The 15,525-nt window shown below is 36.3% G+C and overlaps 1 protein-coding gene across 1 annotated transcript in view; it reads right to left on the bottom strand.

The window, feature by feature from the left end:
* UBE3D (ubiquitin protein ligase E3D) overlaps window positions 1-15,525 on the bottom strand; it is a gene marked incomplete at both ends in the record, with an annotated part of 324,870 nt that overhangs the window by 259,285 nt on the left and 50,060 nt on the right. Inside the window, one exon of the mRNA XM_080700079.1 lies at window positions 14,910-15,073. Within this exon, the coding sequence (XP_080556205.1) occupies window positions 14,910-15,073 (164 nt within the window). The remainder of the gene's footprint in view (window positions 1-14,909; window positions 15,074-15,525) is intronic.

The following is a 15,525-nucleotide window of genomic DNA, read 5'->3' as shown; positions in this document are numbered from 1 at the left end:
ATACTCACAATCCCATATTATCAGAACCTAATAATACAGAAATTCAGAGATCTCCAGAAGATCAAATCAGGAATATAACTGTCAAAATAATATAGGACTTTCGAAAAGAATTTAGAGAGAGTCTAAAAGACATAAAGGATGCAATCATTGAGGTAAAGGCCTCAATTCAAAGTATAAACAACAGATTAGACCACATGGAGAATAGAATCTTGCTCCAAAAAGATGATCATTCCAAAAAGGAACGCATAATTTATAACTTAGAAAAAAAAATCTGACAACAGGAATCTGACACTGAAGAAATATGAGCCCATTTTAAGAGACCTAACCTAAGAATAATCGGAATAGAGAAGAGAAAAGAAGGTGAAACCAAAGGGATCAATAATATCTTCAAAGAAATAATAGCAGAAAAATTTCCAAACATAGAGCAAGAGGTCGATACACAGGTCCAGGAAACTTATAGAACTTCCTTTAGACAGGATCAGAGAAGAGGTTCCCCACGCCACATAATTGTCAAAATGACCAATGTGAAAGCCAAGCAGAGAATCTTAAAGGCAACAAAAACAAAGGGCCAAGTGACATTCAGAGGCAAACCAATTAGAATCACTCCAAACTTCCAAACGAAGTCATGAAAGCCAGAAGGGCTTGGAGTAACATATTCCAAACTCTGAAAGAAAACAACTTCCAGCCAAAAATTTCCTACCCAGCACAACTATTTATCAAATTAGATGGGGAAATAAGAAGCTTTCATGACAAACAGAAACTGAAGGAATTTATGTCTTCAAAACCAGCACTAGAGAAAATACTCAAAGAGATTAACTACAAAGAAGAAATAGGTAATACACACCAGAACCAAAGAAACAAGATTTTCCATCCAGCAGACAACTAAGCAAAGAAGAATATATTCATGTGTTTATTGGTTAAAATCTTTGGAGATTCATTATTTATTTTAGTCTTTTACCTACTTCTAAATTGTATTGTTTGCTTTTATTATTGCTAATTTTTAGGATTTCTATTTGGAATATTAATATACCTTCAGATATAGCATTTGGAAATATTTTATTCCATTCTATCAGTAACTTTTAACTCTATTTACATTGTCTTTGGATGTACAATATTTTTTATTTTTTTAGGAAGTTTGTTTATTCTGTTGTTGCCTGTGCCTTTGAAATCATATCCAAGAAATCACTGCCAATTTCAATATTGTGAAGTGTTATGATCTAGGTTTTCTTCTAAAAGTTTATAGTCTTAAGATTTACATCTAGGTCTTTTATCTATTTTAAGTTAATATTTGTATATGGTGTTAGGTACGGGTCCAACTTTATTCTTTTTCATGTAATTATTATTTTTCAACATATTTAGTGAAAGGATCATTATTTCCTTCACCAAATGTTCTTGGAAACCTTGTCAAAAATAACCATATATGGAAGAATTTATTTCTAGGCTTTTTTTTTATTCCACTGGTTTATATATCTGCCTTTATAGCAGTACTATACTGTTTCAATTAATGTAGCTTTATAAGGTTTGAAATCAGAAAATGTACATCTTCTAGCTTTGTTCTTTTTCTAGAGTGTTTTGGGTATTTAGAGTTCATATTTCTTGTTAGGATAGATTTTTTCTAGAAAAAATGTATGATAGTTTCACCTTTAAAAAAAAAAGAAAAAGATATATCCTCTGGTAAGAAAGAACACAAAAAGAAATATTGAAATGTTATCTCTAAGTGATCAAAAGTTTGATATCAGACAAATGAAACTGTTATGTGAGATTATCATTGTTAATTTTGGATAAATTGCTATAATATTAGATGTCAACCACTGAGCCAAGCATGGGAAGGAGGGAGGGGGAGGGAATAGTGTGGGGTAGGGGCTAACTGGGTGATGTGTACACATATATCTACACAAGTTTTTTTTTTTATCCCATTGTGATGTATGAATACAGTACACCAATAACAAAAATAAAAATAAATGAAAAAAGGAAACTGATTCCTTCCCTCTACTCCAATTGACCCTAGTATCCAAAGTTCATTTATCACCCAATTTCTAGAATAAAAGCAGATCCAACCAGGAACACTACAATTGCTTTACATGACAAAGTTAAAATAAAATTCTGACAGACACTAAAGATTATACACCTTTTTCTTTATACTCATTATCTCCTATGAGGCTAATACATTTCCTCACAAAATGAGATTGCAAAAATCATATTGAAAAGCTTGAAGAAAAAAACTTGAGGCATACATTTGAATATCTGCTAAAACTCCACTAAGGGACTTGAATTTTCCTTAATATATTTTATTTTTATTTTTTTTTTTGGTGGTACTGGGGTTCCTGGAAGCCCTTCTACCTTCTACCGGGCTACACTCCCAGACCTATTTTTTACATTTTCATTTTGGAAACAGGGTCTCCTAAACCAGCGCGCGCGGCTGGCTTCGAACCTGCGCGATCCTCCTGTCTCTGCCTCCCAAGTGTGGGGATTACAAGCGTGCGCCACCACGCCCGGCCTTAATATATTTTAAAGAGATCATTTTCCATCAATAATCTTTGGTATTTTAAAAAACATTTTGAGAATGTTCAGCTGTGTAATTAGAAGCATTCTCCTCTGCCACAGTTAAGCTTCAGTGAGTGATTAGAAGCTACAATCCCTTTCCAACTCTTAATGTTCATTAAAACAGCCCACATAGTTTCTGTAGTACACTTTAATAGCACAAGAGTAACACAATGCTCTTTGCAACTAGACAACAAAACATGAACCCTAATAAACCAAAATATCTGCTTTCTCTGTGCTTGCACTGAGAAGATTATAAACTGAAGAAAGTATAAAGGAAAATTAACATCACTATATATCCATGATTACAAGCTTCAGCTGAGTGAAACAAAGTTATCTACCAGTCCCACACATCCTCGGGCATCTCACTCATCTCCTCTCCAAATAATCATTTAAAAATCTCCATTTTTAGCCCAGCGTGGTGGCTCACGCTTGTAATCCCAGCCTTCAGGAGGCAGAAACCAGAGGATCTCAGTACTTGGACAGCCTCAGCTAATTAGCAAGGCCCTTCGCAACTCAGTGAGACCCTGTTTCAAAAAATAAAAAGGCTAAAAAAAAAGGACTGGGGGTTTGCTCAGAGTACAATGCCCCTGGGTTCCATCCCCAGTACCCCCCTACACACACACACACACACACACACACACACACACACACACACACACACATTCATATTCATTCATTCTCTCTCTCTCTCTCTCTCTCTCTCCCTCCCTCCCTCCCTCCCTCTCTCTCCTCTCTCTCTCTCTCTTCATTCTTCTAGCTCTCCATTACCCAGCCCCCGCTCTTGTGCCTCTTTCCTCTTGTCTACTATTTGACTGATCAAATAGGAGCCACCGGATGGCAATTCTTTCATCTTTCCAAAACCTAATATGCAAACTGATTCTACCCACTCTGTGTTAACCAGATTTCTGTTATTGAGACCAAAATTCCTGATTAAAAACAAGTTAAAGGGGAAATAAAACTTATTTTTGCTCACTGTTTAACAGGTTCAAGGCAGAAACATAGCAACAAAGTGACAGAGGCAACCTGCTTAACTCAGGGCAGCCAGGAAGGAGAAAGAGAGGAAGGAGTCAGGAAGGAGATACAGACCCTAAGGGACCCCAGCCATGCCCCACCCACTTATATTCACTATCCAGCAGTACATTCAAATTATTCATCCATTAGGCTGACTGCTGCACTGTAAGGTCACAGTCCTCACCAGCCAGTCTTGTCACCTGTGAACAATACTGCATTGCACACAGAGGTTTGGGCATTCCAGTTCCAAACCCTAACATACTCCATCTTCTTCTCTTCTGTTACAAAAAGGGAAGCCATCACTACCCCTAAGGCCGGTTGCTCACAATAGCTTAAGCTATCAGCCTCTCATACCTTCGTCTAGAATACTGCCTTAACAATCATCCCTTCTTTCTCATGGGTAACTGGCCTCTTTTTCACAGGAGCCTTCCTGATGGCCTTTAAACAGAATCAAGGGAATCTAGCTCTACCTGCCTACCTTCAGCCAGCTCCTGCCCCTTCCCTACCTGTCCTGCCCTTCACAGCCAATCTTCAAAGAGCTGTCCATCCTTCTTGTCTTGACACACTACCTCAAAATTCTTGTTCAATACTTCAATCCTGCTCACAGGCCAGTCACCAAAAAGATAATACAATCCCTGCTAAGGTCATTAATGACTTTCAGAATGTAAACCAAGCATACATCTTACAGTCAATGTCTTACTTGAGTCATTCTTTCTCTTAGCTTCTATGAAACACTACTTTGTTATTTATATCCTACTTCTCTGGAAAGTCCTCAAGCTCCTTTCTAGATTCATTCTTTGTTCTCTGGCCTATAAATGTGGGAGTTCCTCACAGCACATTCTTTAATCCTCTCTTCCTAAACAATCTTACCCATGGCTTGAATTGTAATTTTGCCTTCAATTATAACCAAATATGCAGATGCTCATAAATTTACAATTTAGTCAAAATTTTTCATCCAAACCCTGGGTCTATTTATTAACTTTCTTTGTGCTGTTTCCTCTTGAACGACTCAATGTACCTCAAACTGAACATATGTAAACCTAAACTTCATGATCTTCTACCAAAACTTTATCTTCTTACAATGTTATCTATTCCAGCAGTGACTCATTCCCTAAAGCCAATCAATCACCAAGCACTGCAATTTTACTTACTAAGTATCTCTCACATCTATCTCAGGTACCATCACCCAAGTCCAAACTATAATCATTTCTCTTGCGCTACTGCAATAGCTTCCTATCTGATGTACCAAACCCAACTATTCTCTTGATGGTTGCCAGAATAATCTTTCTGAAGCAGAAATGAAACTACTTTCCTCTTCCCTGGATAAAATGTTTGGTGGGTTCTTACTGTTCTTCGGATGAATGCACAAAATTCTTTGAAGTACCCCTGGGACTGAGTCGGTCTGGCTCTCCCTGAGCTGTCACTCTTTCCCACTCTCGCCATTACAGCCACCTTGGCTTTCATTCCACCCCTTGGACTCACTGTGTTCTGGTCTTTTAAGTTGCTTTTCTCCTTAGGTGATCCTCACATAGTTAAGTCCTTCTCATCCTCCAACAGCAGTCAGGCACAAATTCTGCATGGAATCTTATCCTTACCTGGCTTGTCTCCCTGTGATTTGCTCTTATAACACCATGCAACTCTTTCTCATAGCACCAATCCTGTTGAAAATTGTGCATTTATTTGCCTTACCCTGTAATAAGGCCTGTGATACAAGGTACCTGGTCTCCTTTAGCTCAATATGATATTTCTGATGCTGGCACAATGGTATGTGTTTAATATTTCCCAGATTAATTGATGCATGATTGAATAAACTTCTTGAATACCTAAATATGAAAGTTTTCTGTTTAATTTCCAAATTCTATAGATTCCTGAAATCCAGCCTATCCTTCCAGTTTCAACCAAAACACCATCTTTCTTGACATCTAAATTACCTACAGTAGCTTTATAGAATGTAGCCCTAGCTGTAGCTTTTTTCCTATTTACCCACTATGTATATACAAAGAAGACAAGATGCTGGGGGCTGCCTCCTCCTCCTCTTTCTTTTCTCTCCCCTTCCTTCCTTCCTTCCTTCCTTCCTTCCTTCCTTCCTTCCTTCCTTCTTTTTTGGTGTGTGTGACTAGAAATTGAACCCAGGAGTGTTATATCTCTGGAATAGACCCCCAGCCTTATTATATTTTTTATTTTGAAACAGAGTCTCACAAAGTTGCCAAAGCTGGCCTATGCCTGTGATCCCCTTGTCTTAGCCTCACATGTACTGGGATTACTGGTGTCCCGCAGCACTGCACCCATCTTAAAGTGACAACTCTTTAGATGAGCAAATAAGGCCACCTAACTGAGGGGATGAGAGGGGAGAAGAGGGAAATTCTCTAATGCATATGATATACTTTAACAAACATATCAATATCAATCACGAAGCCAAACATGAGAAGGAAGGGGGGAGGGAGTAGGTGGGAACTGGATAAGGGCTAACTGGGTAATGTGTGCATGTATGCCTCTAAAATCTTGCATCCCACTAAGATCTATGAATACAATGCACCAATGAAAAAAAATTTTTTTAAAAGATGGTAACAGAAAAGTGAGCCAAGAGAAAAGAACTATGCAAGGACAGGGAAACTTGAACCCACCCCATCTACAATATGGAGCTTGGAGAACGGAGCCTAGGAGAGTGTGTCAGGTAGCATAAGATTTAAAGAGCTGTCATAGTTAAGAATCAGAAGATTTATTTTTGTAGCTCCGAATGAGAGTTTCTGGGAGATAGATTTTAGGACAATAAAAAGAAGATCATCCTAACAATTAACACTTCACCCTGGATGTTTCTGCAAGTTGTAACTTTTCCATGACAGTCGATTTAGGCACAATCTAGTGAATGCATGCCACAAATAACAATGGTTATCAAATTTTTTTCAGCTATAAACCTTTTTTCTCACCAAAATCTTTGAGAAGAGCCCACTATTCTAAACACATAAGTGGGAGAATCTCTACGGCTAGATGATTATTCCTCATCCTCCCCAGTGCCTATAGAAGCCATATACCGACCCATTACATACAGCCTACTGGAGGCCCTCTATAGGATCATGGATAAACTTTCCCTGCCCAGCCCTGTTCAGCTTTTATTGGAGAGGGCTGGGGAAGAAGGGAGTGGAGGAAAGTACTTTTTACCTTATATTCTATTTCCTTTAATTCAGCTAATGAATACTGCTCTCCATGAAAATCTGTTCCTTAGCTGCTATGGCTTAAATTTTGTGTCTCTACCCAAATTTATAAGAAGTGGGTCCCTAAGGGGGTGTTTGGTCATTAGGGCCTCATACATGCTGGGTAAGTGCTCTATCACTGACTGAGCTGACCTGCCCAACCTCTAAAACACAAATCTTTCTGATATAAAAGGTTAAGACAATTACTTCAACTCTGACTCAGAAATACCTCACAAATGATTAGAGGAGATAGAAGAATGAAGAAACAATTTCATATACACATTCCCCTTCTCTTTTCTACCCAGTCCCAGCCCCTTCTCCCTTTTATCCTCATAGGTCATAACTATTCTTGTCTCATTGTCTTTCAAAAGGAAAAGGAAACCTGATTATCCTCAAAGAAGCAATCCCAAAAGACAAACTGCTTTTCATAGGAAATCTGGAGTCTCTAAGGGAAAATATAACTTTTATTATATGGCATGGTCTTATTTTCTGTTTTTTTTTGTTTGTTTTTGCGGTATCGTGGATGGAACCCAGGGACGTTATACCTCCAAGCTATACCCCCAGCCCTATTTTTTAGTCTTTTTATTTTTTGAAACAGGGTCTCACTGAGTTGTAAAGGGCCTCGCTACGTAGCTGAAGCTGTCTGCGAACCACGATCCTCCGGTCTCCACCTCTCGAATGTTGGGATTATAAGCGTGCGCCTCCACATCTGGCCTGTCTTTCTTTAATGATTACAAATTAACTCAAAGGATAGTATAGGAATTCCAAAGTAAGTTTGAGTTTTGACCATTGTACTTAGTCTAAAGGATGAAATTTTTTTCCAACTACAAATGAAGAAGTATGTGTTGGATTAGCTAAATAATGAAAATGGTCTTTAGATGGACAAATTTTGGCAATAATATACTACCAGCAGACGAGTATGTGAAAGTGATTTCCAAGGCATTTATATTTTCCAATAGTTACCTTTCTACTTTCTTGTATGTTTGAATTAATTTCCATTTAGTGGATTTCTGTTCCAAGAAGCTAAAGTACTGGACTTCTGAAAAACAATCAACTTCTGTATCCATAAATTCTGATCCAAAACATCAGATATGAACACACATTAAATCAGAAGTTTCTACTAGTGATGTTACATATTAAGATTCATAAATGTTCACTGAATATAGGTAGTATAGTAAGCAGTATATTTGGGGAAGTAATCAAAGTGCTGACACCTTCTAAACTATCAGGAGGATTTTTCTTGAGAAAAATATGCATTTATAGTGGCACTTTCAGATCTCCTAAAATTTTATGGTGAAAGACTACATGATACAATGAAAAAGCACTGATTTTAAAACTCCAAACCTGGCTCTATTACTGACATACTGGCACACTGAAGTTATTTCTCCTTTGGTGCTCTGTGTACTCATATGTAAGATATAAGACTTGGACATCCATATCCAAAGTATAAGTTTATCCTACTTTGCAAAGTCAATGTGTCTAACTGCAATGCACCAACAATCTCACTGTGTAACTCCTATGTGAAAAACAGAATAAATACTTCCTTGAGATTGTTCAATAGTATTCTTAGGGTTTAATTTTTTTTTTATATGACACTAAAGAAACAGGTAACAAACGCAAAAGAGATAAATGGTACCTTGTCATACTTAAAAACTTTTGTGCATCAAAAAACACAACCAAGAGTGAAAGGCAACCTACAGAGTAGAAGAAAAGCTGTACATCATAATCTAAAAAAGTATTAATATCCAGAACCTGTAAAGCAATCCTATAATTCAACAACAAAAAACCTAATTAAAAACAGAAAAAAGACTTGCACAGGTATTACTTCAAAGATGATATAGAAATGACAAACAAGCATATGAAAAGATGCTCAATTTCACTATTCATGGGAGAAATGCAAATCAAAACCACAGTGAAATATTATCTCATACTTGTTAGGGCCACTATTATTTAAAAAAAGAAACCAGAAAATAACAAGTGTTAGCAAGGATATGGAGAAACTGTAATGCTTTTGCAGTGTTGGTAAGATTGTAAAATGCTGAAACTATTAAGGAAATTATACAGAGCTTCCTCAAAAATTAAAAATAGAACTACAATATGATCTAGCAATTCCACTTCTGGGTATAAAACTAAAATAATTGTTTCCCTTAGAGAAAAAGTGAGAAGTGTTACAATACACATTTATATTATATTTCAAGATTTATTCTGTTTATTCTAACAAAGTTAACATGTAAGGTTATAGAGATTTTGGCTCATGCTATAGTAGAATTTCTCCTATTTTTTGGATCTAAATATAATTCAATAAAATTATATATTTTTTAAACATAAGTTCAAGAAAAAAAAAAAAACACAGCAAGAGAAGGCAGAAACAGTTTGATTTTAAGAAAGAGTCCAAAGTATGGCTTCTCAATTTTGGCGCTACTAGCATTTTGGAGCCAGAAAATTCTTTGCTGGGGAGGGCGGGGGTGCTCTCGTATGCATCATTCGATGTTAGATGTCGATTTACTAGGTGACAGCCCTTTAAGTTATGACAACCAAAAATGTCCCCAGACACTGCCAAATTTCCCTGATGGAAAAAATTATTCCATTTATAGAATTGGAGGCCGCAGGTAAATTGACAAATTGGCTCAATTAAGTTGAAGACACTAATTTAGAGTCCAAAGATAAACAGTTAATATATAGAATTTGAACTCCAATATGCAAAGTAAGGGTATATAGATTATTCTGCCCATACAAAACATGGAACAGTAAAACACTGGTGCTCACTAAGTAATGAAAGGTTGGAGCAAGAAGGGAAGGAATGAAAAACAACACACTTCAAAATGTTGAGAGAGATTGCTAGAAAGAACATTCTAAAAATATTACATGCCACTCTTTTGTGAGTGCTCAAGGAAATAAAATCATAGTTACATTTGCTATTTTCCTCTTTTAGACTACCATCTGGCAATCCACACTTCACTACAAAAAATTTTCTAACCATTTGAACTAAAATAGTTAATGTACCACCCCTCATGTCAAAAATATGCCAGTAAGTCTAAAGTTTGCTCAGTCATGGCCCAAAAAGGAAGATACTAATGTCCTTAAAAGACAAAAGTAAATAACTCATAGCATATTTACCCAACTTACAAAGTTCCTTTCCTACCTTGAGAGTTGAAGAACCAAAAAGCAGCAGGAGGAAACACTCAACAGAAGTAATTTTATACAATAGGTATACACACCTTTATCAGATATCACTTGTTCCCAAAACCTGTCCTTAACACATCTGAAGTTTAAAAAAAAAAGAATCTAATAATCAAATACATCAAAATACAGCTGACTATAGCACTTGTTTCTAGTATCTTGGGAATTTGAAGGAATGGGAAAAATAATGGGAAAAGTGCTTCAAATTCTCCACAAGAAAGACAGTGTAAAGATTGTATATATAATGAATACAGGATTTATCACCATAACTCAATGAATCTATCAGCATAACTAATTCCTGTTCTTAATGCCCCCAAAATACCAAAAGACAAATTGGCACATTCAGCCCATAAAATCCTTTGAGTTACCTTTCACTAATCCAAAAACAGGCTATTATACCAAGAATCAGAGTCACCAATAGGTGAGTCCTCATTATCAAATACAAAGTGAAGCCCATGTTCCACAGTATAAACACAAATTGCAAACTTTGAATTCTTACAAAGATTCAGGACAGATGCAGTCCTAGCAGGCAGGCAAGGAGTTCCTTCCTAACACAGCATAAGAGTTCTGGTCAAACCACCACACTCGGGAAGAAGAACGCCAGGAAAAAGAGGTATTCAACTAAATCCATCTTTCCAAAACAAGAATGAACACCCAAAGAGAAAAATTTAGTAGAGAAGCCAGACAACTTTATAATTTTTATTCTTACAGAGATTGAGAAACTATTGCCTCTTTAAGAAAAGACACAAAGCCGGGAGTGATGGCACATTCCTGTAATCCCAGTACTTGGGGGTCTAAGAGACTAGGATCATAAATTCAAGGCCACCCTTAGCAACTTAGCAAGACCCTATTTCAAAATAAAAATAAAAAAGGGTTGGGGGAGTAGCTGGGAGGTAGAATGCCCCTAGGCTTAGTCCCCAGTACAGGGGGTGGGGGGGAGAATACATAAGACATCAGAGAAAATTTTAAGTGAACACTCACATTTAGACTCATCTGCATAAAATCTTAGAAAACTGATGATAAAGAGAAAATTCTGAAGATTTTCAGAGATCGAATAGGTATGACATTTTCAGATATTTGAGGATTGACTACAGTTCAAGTTTAAAAGAACTAGGAAAGAGTATATACTTCATTGAATGAAAAATGAAACAGACTATTTTAGCTGGTGGGATTGCAAATTAATGCAACCACTTCGGAAGACAGTATGGAGAATCCTCAGAAGAGTGGGAACAAATCTACCATTTGATCCAGCAATTCCACTTCTGGGTATCTATCTAAAAGAAAGAAAACCAAACAACCAAACAAATGCATGTGTATCTATGTTCATAGCTGCACAATTCACCATTGCCAAACTATGGAACCAGCCAAGATATCCATCAACAGATGAATGGATTACAGAACTGTGGGATATGTACACAATGGAATTTTACTCAGCCATAAAAGAACACAATTGCAGCATTTACTGGGAAATGGATGGATCTTGAGGACATTATGCTAAGCGAGATTAGTAAGTCGCAAAAAATAAGGAATCAGATACTTTCCCTAATATGTGAAAGCTAAGGTGAAAGGGGTCATAGGAGGAACTCCAGGTGAAAAAGGAGATCCTATAGAGGAGCAATAAGGCAACCTAACTGTGGGGATGGGAGGGGGGAGAAGGAAACTCTTTAAAGCATACAAAGTACTTATTCATATAGAAGTCAACCACTAAGCCAAGCATGGGAGGAAGGAATGGGGAGGGAGTTGGGTGGGGACTGACTGGGTGATGTGTACATTTATGACTACACAAGCTTTTTACCCCATTATGATGTATAAAAACAATGCACTAATAAAAAATGTAAAATAAATGAAACCTAGCTGAGGGTGGTGGTGCACGCATACTTGTAATCCCAGCATTTGGGAGGCTGAGACCATAGGATTGTGGTTCGCAGACAGCCTCAGCTACTGAGGCCCTTTGTGACTGAGTGAGACCCTGTCTTGAAAATAGAAAGAGTAAAAGAAACAGGGCTAGGGGTGTTTTTCAGAGGTAGAATGACCCTTGGTTCCATTCCCAGTACCACAAAGAACAGAAAGAAAGAAAGAAAGAAAGAAAGAAAGAAAGAAAGAAAGAAAGAAAGAGAATATTGAGTAAAATTAAATTTCAAAGAGTATAATAATATTTGTAGATATTTTTAAATATTTTAAATAATATTTTGTGGAAATGCTTATAAAACAAAAATACATTAAAAATTCATGGTTATAATGCATGTGAGTAGGATGTGGGCAAATGGGGCAGGATTTTGCCTTGATACTTGAGGAAGAACAGCAGCTACCTTCAAGAGAATTGCAAACGGTCTCAACACAGAACAGGGAGTAGGGGGAGGAGGAGCAAGAGGAGAAATGTGACACGTTCAGTGTAAGGTTAAGAGCTGGGCATGGTGGAACCTGCCTATAATCCAGTACTTGGGAGTCTGAGATAGGAGGGCCAAAGGTTTGAGATCTTAGTGAGAACAACATAGGGAGACTCTCAACAACCTAGTGAGACCTTGTTTCAAAAAAAATTTTTAAAGGAAAATGAGTGATGTGTGCATGTATGTCTCTGCCACCTTGTGCTATATTAAGATGTATAACTATAATGCACCAATAAAAATATTTAAATATTTTAAAAAGTGGCTGAAGGTATAGATCGGAGGCAGAATGCCCCTATGTTCAATCACCAATACCACAAAAGAAAAGAAAAATTAAGGTTAAGTCATGTATAAAAAAAAGTTTGGAATAGATCCTTTTATTTCCAAATAATCAGAGGAAAGAAATGACAGAGAAAAGGTATCCAATTAAAAGATAGTAGACAAAGCCAGGCGTGGTAGCACACACCTTCAGTCCCAATACATGGGAGGCTGAGACAAGAGGATCAAAGGTTCGAGGCCAGCTCCAATGTAGCCAGGCCATCTCAATTTAATGAGATTCTGTTTCAAAATAAAAGAATAAAATTGGGCTGAAGGTGGAACTCAAAATGCCCTTGAATTTCATCCCCAATACTCCCCCACACAAATATGTATGTATGTGTGTGTATATATATACATATATACATATGAAGATACATGTTTACAAGATATATGTTAATGAGACATACACCTTAGTTACAAGGATATAGGACAATTAAAAAATCAAAGAAATGAAAAAAAGATATAACAAATAATTAATTTTTAAAACATATAACAAAGTAATATAAGATAAATTAGAAATAAAAGAAAAATAGCATTAAATGGTAAAAAGCAGAACTTCCTACTCACACAACATACAATAATTAGTTGAACTTTAGCAGTGCTACACACCTTTATGTATCTACTAATTTACTTCCAAAAGATCAAATACAAAAGCCAGAAGAAACTGACTTCTACAGTCATAGTGTAAAATCTAACACATCTTTCTCAAGTCTACATTTTTAATAAGTAGCAATGTGAGTATAATAATTTCAACAAATTATATAAATTTGAATATATAAATTTGAATACACACACACACACACACACACACACACAAAGAAAGAGTATAATCAATGAACACTTAACGGTTACCATGTATTAGAGCACCAAAACCAAAAAGTCTCAAGAGCATACATGCTTCTAATGCCAGCATTCAGGAGGCTGAGACAGGAGGATCACAGGCTCATGGCCAGCCTAAGCCACTACTTAGTGAAGTCCTTTGCAACTCAGTGAGCCCCTGTTTCAAAATAAAGAATAAAAAATTGGCCTGGGGGTGTAGGCCAGAGGTAGAATGCCCCTGGGTTCCATCTTCAGTACTGTAAAAAAAATTATAATAATAATATCCATACCATAAGATGTCAAGCACTGACATGCATTCAAAAACAAAGTGTTTATTCTTTTTTAGTATAAAAGATACACAGGCATCATTTAATTGTGTTAAAATGCAAAATAAATAGAAAAAAGCATAGAAGAATACATGACATATTTTACCTTCCAGAGACGGAGGGACATCCTGGAGAACTTTCACACTTTAGTTTATACAGGTCTCTAAGTATTTGAATCTTCCATGACTTGCACTGCTTGCTTAATTTTTTTTAAAGAAAATCCATAAATGTTTAAAATGTCTCATTTACTTCCTGGTTTGGAAGGTTGGATATCTCTGTCCTTAGACAGATTTGATCAAATCTACTATCTGAGAGCATAGAACAAGAATAAACTTCCAATTGACAAGTATAAAACTTCCAAGCTGTCCAAATAAAATACTTTTTCCTCTACTGGAAATGCTCTTCCCTCAAATATGGCTTACCACTTCACTTCCTTTATGATTACACTTAAATATCACCTTTTCTGAGGAACCTTCTCTGACTCTTCAAATAAAAAAAGACAATCTCCATAGCCATCCTACCACAGTTACCTTACCTTGATTCATTTTTTTCACTAGGGTAATATATCACCTGCATCTTAGTATCCATATCTGTACAGTGGTTGACAACAGTATCTATTCCACAGGATTGTGGTTAGCCTTAATGGAGTCAGCTCAGATGAGCTTAGGTAAGTACCAGAGATGCCCTAAGAGCCATATAAACCTTTGAATTTTTTTATGTTGTTGTCTTTGCTATTTTTAGTTTTGTTTTTTTGTTACTTTCCCCTGCTTGAATGACAACCCTAAAGGCAGGGACTATGCTTGTTCACTATTATATCATGAATGGCTGGAAAATGCTTATCAGTAAGTACTCATAACTGTTGAAGCCTTATTTAGTACTTCAGCCATATGTCTCAGACAGCTGAGATTACAAGAAGTCCACCAATTGCTTTCCGTAAAAGCAAGAATTCTGCATGTTAGCATGAATCAGCTGTAATAATTCAATCTACTTTAAAACCATAATATTTAACAGCATAACTTCTGGAAGCTCGAAGTATGGGAATGACGTCGTAACATTTAGTTCATTAATTTCTTAATACCAACAGGCAACAGAAGTTAAAACATAATGTGGAACATAGAAACAAAAGCAGAACTTACTTTTCATTCCCACTTTTGATGCATGGCTGGTAGAGGACCTTGATAGCATTCCAAGCAGCACTGGAGTCTGTGTTTAATGTGTCTTCCAACAGGGGAAACTTTTTAATATGTTTGGAATTTGTCCAAGAAGCAATCACCAAACTGTCTGAGTTTAAAAGCCAGAGCTAAAAGAAATACAACACCATGTATGAAGTGCCACCTATCTATATTTTATATTACCCCCCAAAAAACAGGAAAACACCAGAAATTTAAAATATGAGAATTTCTAAGTAGGGCAGGTTTTCAGAGGTAACACTTGATACAGCAACTAACATCATAAAGTTAAAAACAAAAGACAACTGACAAGAAGAAAACATTTAATACATAAACAACACTTTTATTATCTACAATATATGTAGTTTCCAGAAATCAGTAAAGGGCAAATATAGCCCAGTAGAAAAAATAGGAAATGATTAGGAACAGAATTAACAAGAAATGTGATAAAGAAATTAAAGATGTTAATATGGCTGGTAATAAGAAAATATAGTATTTCAATGTCACCATTTTTTACTTATGAGATTAGAAAATATAAAAAGACTGGTAATATTCAATGCAAAATGGGTTTAGAAAAAGCATT

Source organism: Muscardinus avellanarius (assembly GCF_963383645.1).
Source record: "Muscardinus avellanarius genome assembly, chromosome: 8".
Taxonomy (NCBI): Eukaryota; Metazoa; Chordata; class Mammalia; order Rodentia; family Gliridae; genus Muscardinus; species Muscardinus avellanarius.
This window is presented reverse-complemented; position numbering and strand designations above follow the sequence as displayed.